A 708-nucleotide genomic window follows, 5' to 3' on the forward strand; every position below is an offset into this window, starting at 1 on the left:
CTCAACGACCATGGAGTGATGTATCAGGGTTCAATTGATGCTGTGGCAACCCGTGACTGGGTTTATGGACAGGTTAGTCTGGATCAACAGAGCAAACTGCCATGATTAGCCTGACAAGCCGGATATCCGGATAATAAGATATCCGGTGTAGTGCCTGAAACTGAGACTGTCGCCCGTGAGCGCGTGTTCTGCTGTGTGTTACTGGTTGAATATGCCCTTTAAAAAAGCACAGTCGGCTCTGATTGGTCAGCGTTTTCCCATCTGCTCTTTCTGAGTCTCTGCACCATCTTTGCAGCCGGGGAAAGCTGTAACAGCACTGGATAGTGGCACCTTTTTACCTATTCATAGTATAGTTGTGTCATCACAACCGTACATTTCTGACGACACAGTTTCTAATACGGGCTGTGTACATTTTTTGTCCTCCTATCTCAGAATGTACATGTGTTTTCTCACTGCAGTTTGAGCGCGGCATTTTGGACGCCTGTATTTACATCCTGGATGCGTCTCAGATGCCGATCAATGACCGAGGCAACATCATCAAAACAGTCAGGATGGGATCCGCAATGGTGAGAAAACATTTTGCAGATTTAGTTCAGCTAGCTTGGTCCAGAGGGAAATATCTCAACAGCTGTCTGATGGATTTTTTAAAATCTTGGTTCAGACATTTCTGATCCCCCAGAGAATGAAGCAGATGATTCCCTGACCTTT

At 45.8% G+C, this 708-nt stretch overlaps 1 protein-coding gene across 1 annotated transcript in view; it reads left to right on the forward strand.

Annotated features, from left to right (window-relative positions):
- Positions 1 to 708, forward strand: part of LOC116673676 (coagulation factor XIII A chain-like) — a gene marked incomplete in the record, with an annotated part of 36,089 nt that overhangs the window by 19,555 nt on the left and 15,826 nt on the right. Inside the window, 2 exon segments of the mRNA XM_032505892.1 lie at positions 21 to 72; positions 459 to 566. Of these exon segments, the coding sequence (XP_032361783.1) occupies positions 21 to 72; positions 459 to 566 (160 nt within the window).

This window comes from Etheostoma spectabile, chromosome 24, assembly GCF_008692095.1.
Source record: "Etheostoma spectabile isolate EspeVRDwgs_2016 chromosome 24, UIUC_Espe_1.0, whole genome shotgun sequence".
In the NCBI taxonomy this organism is placed as follows: Eukaryota; Metazoa; Chordata; class Actinopteri; order Perciformes; family Percidae; genus Etheostoma; species Etheostoma spectabile.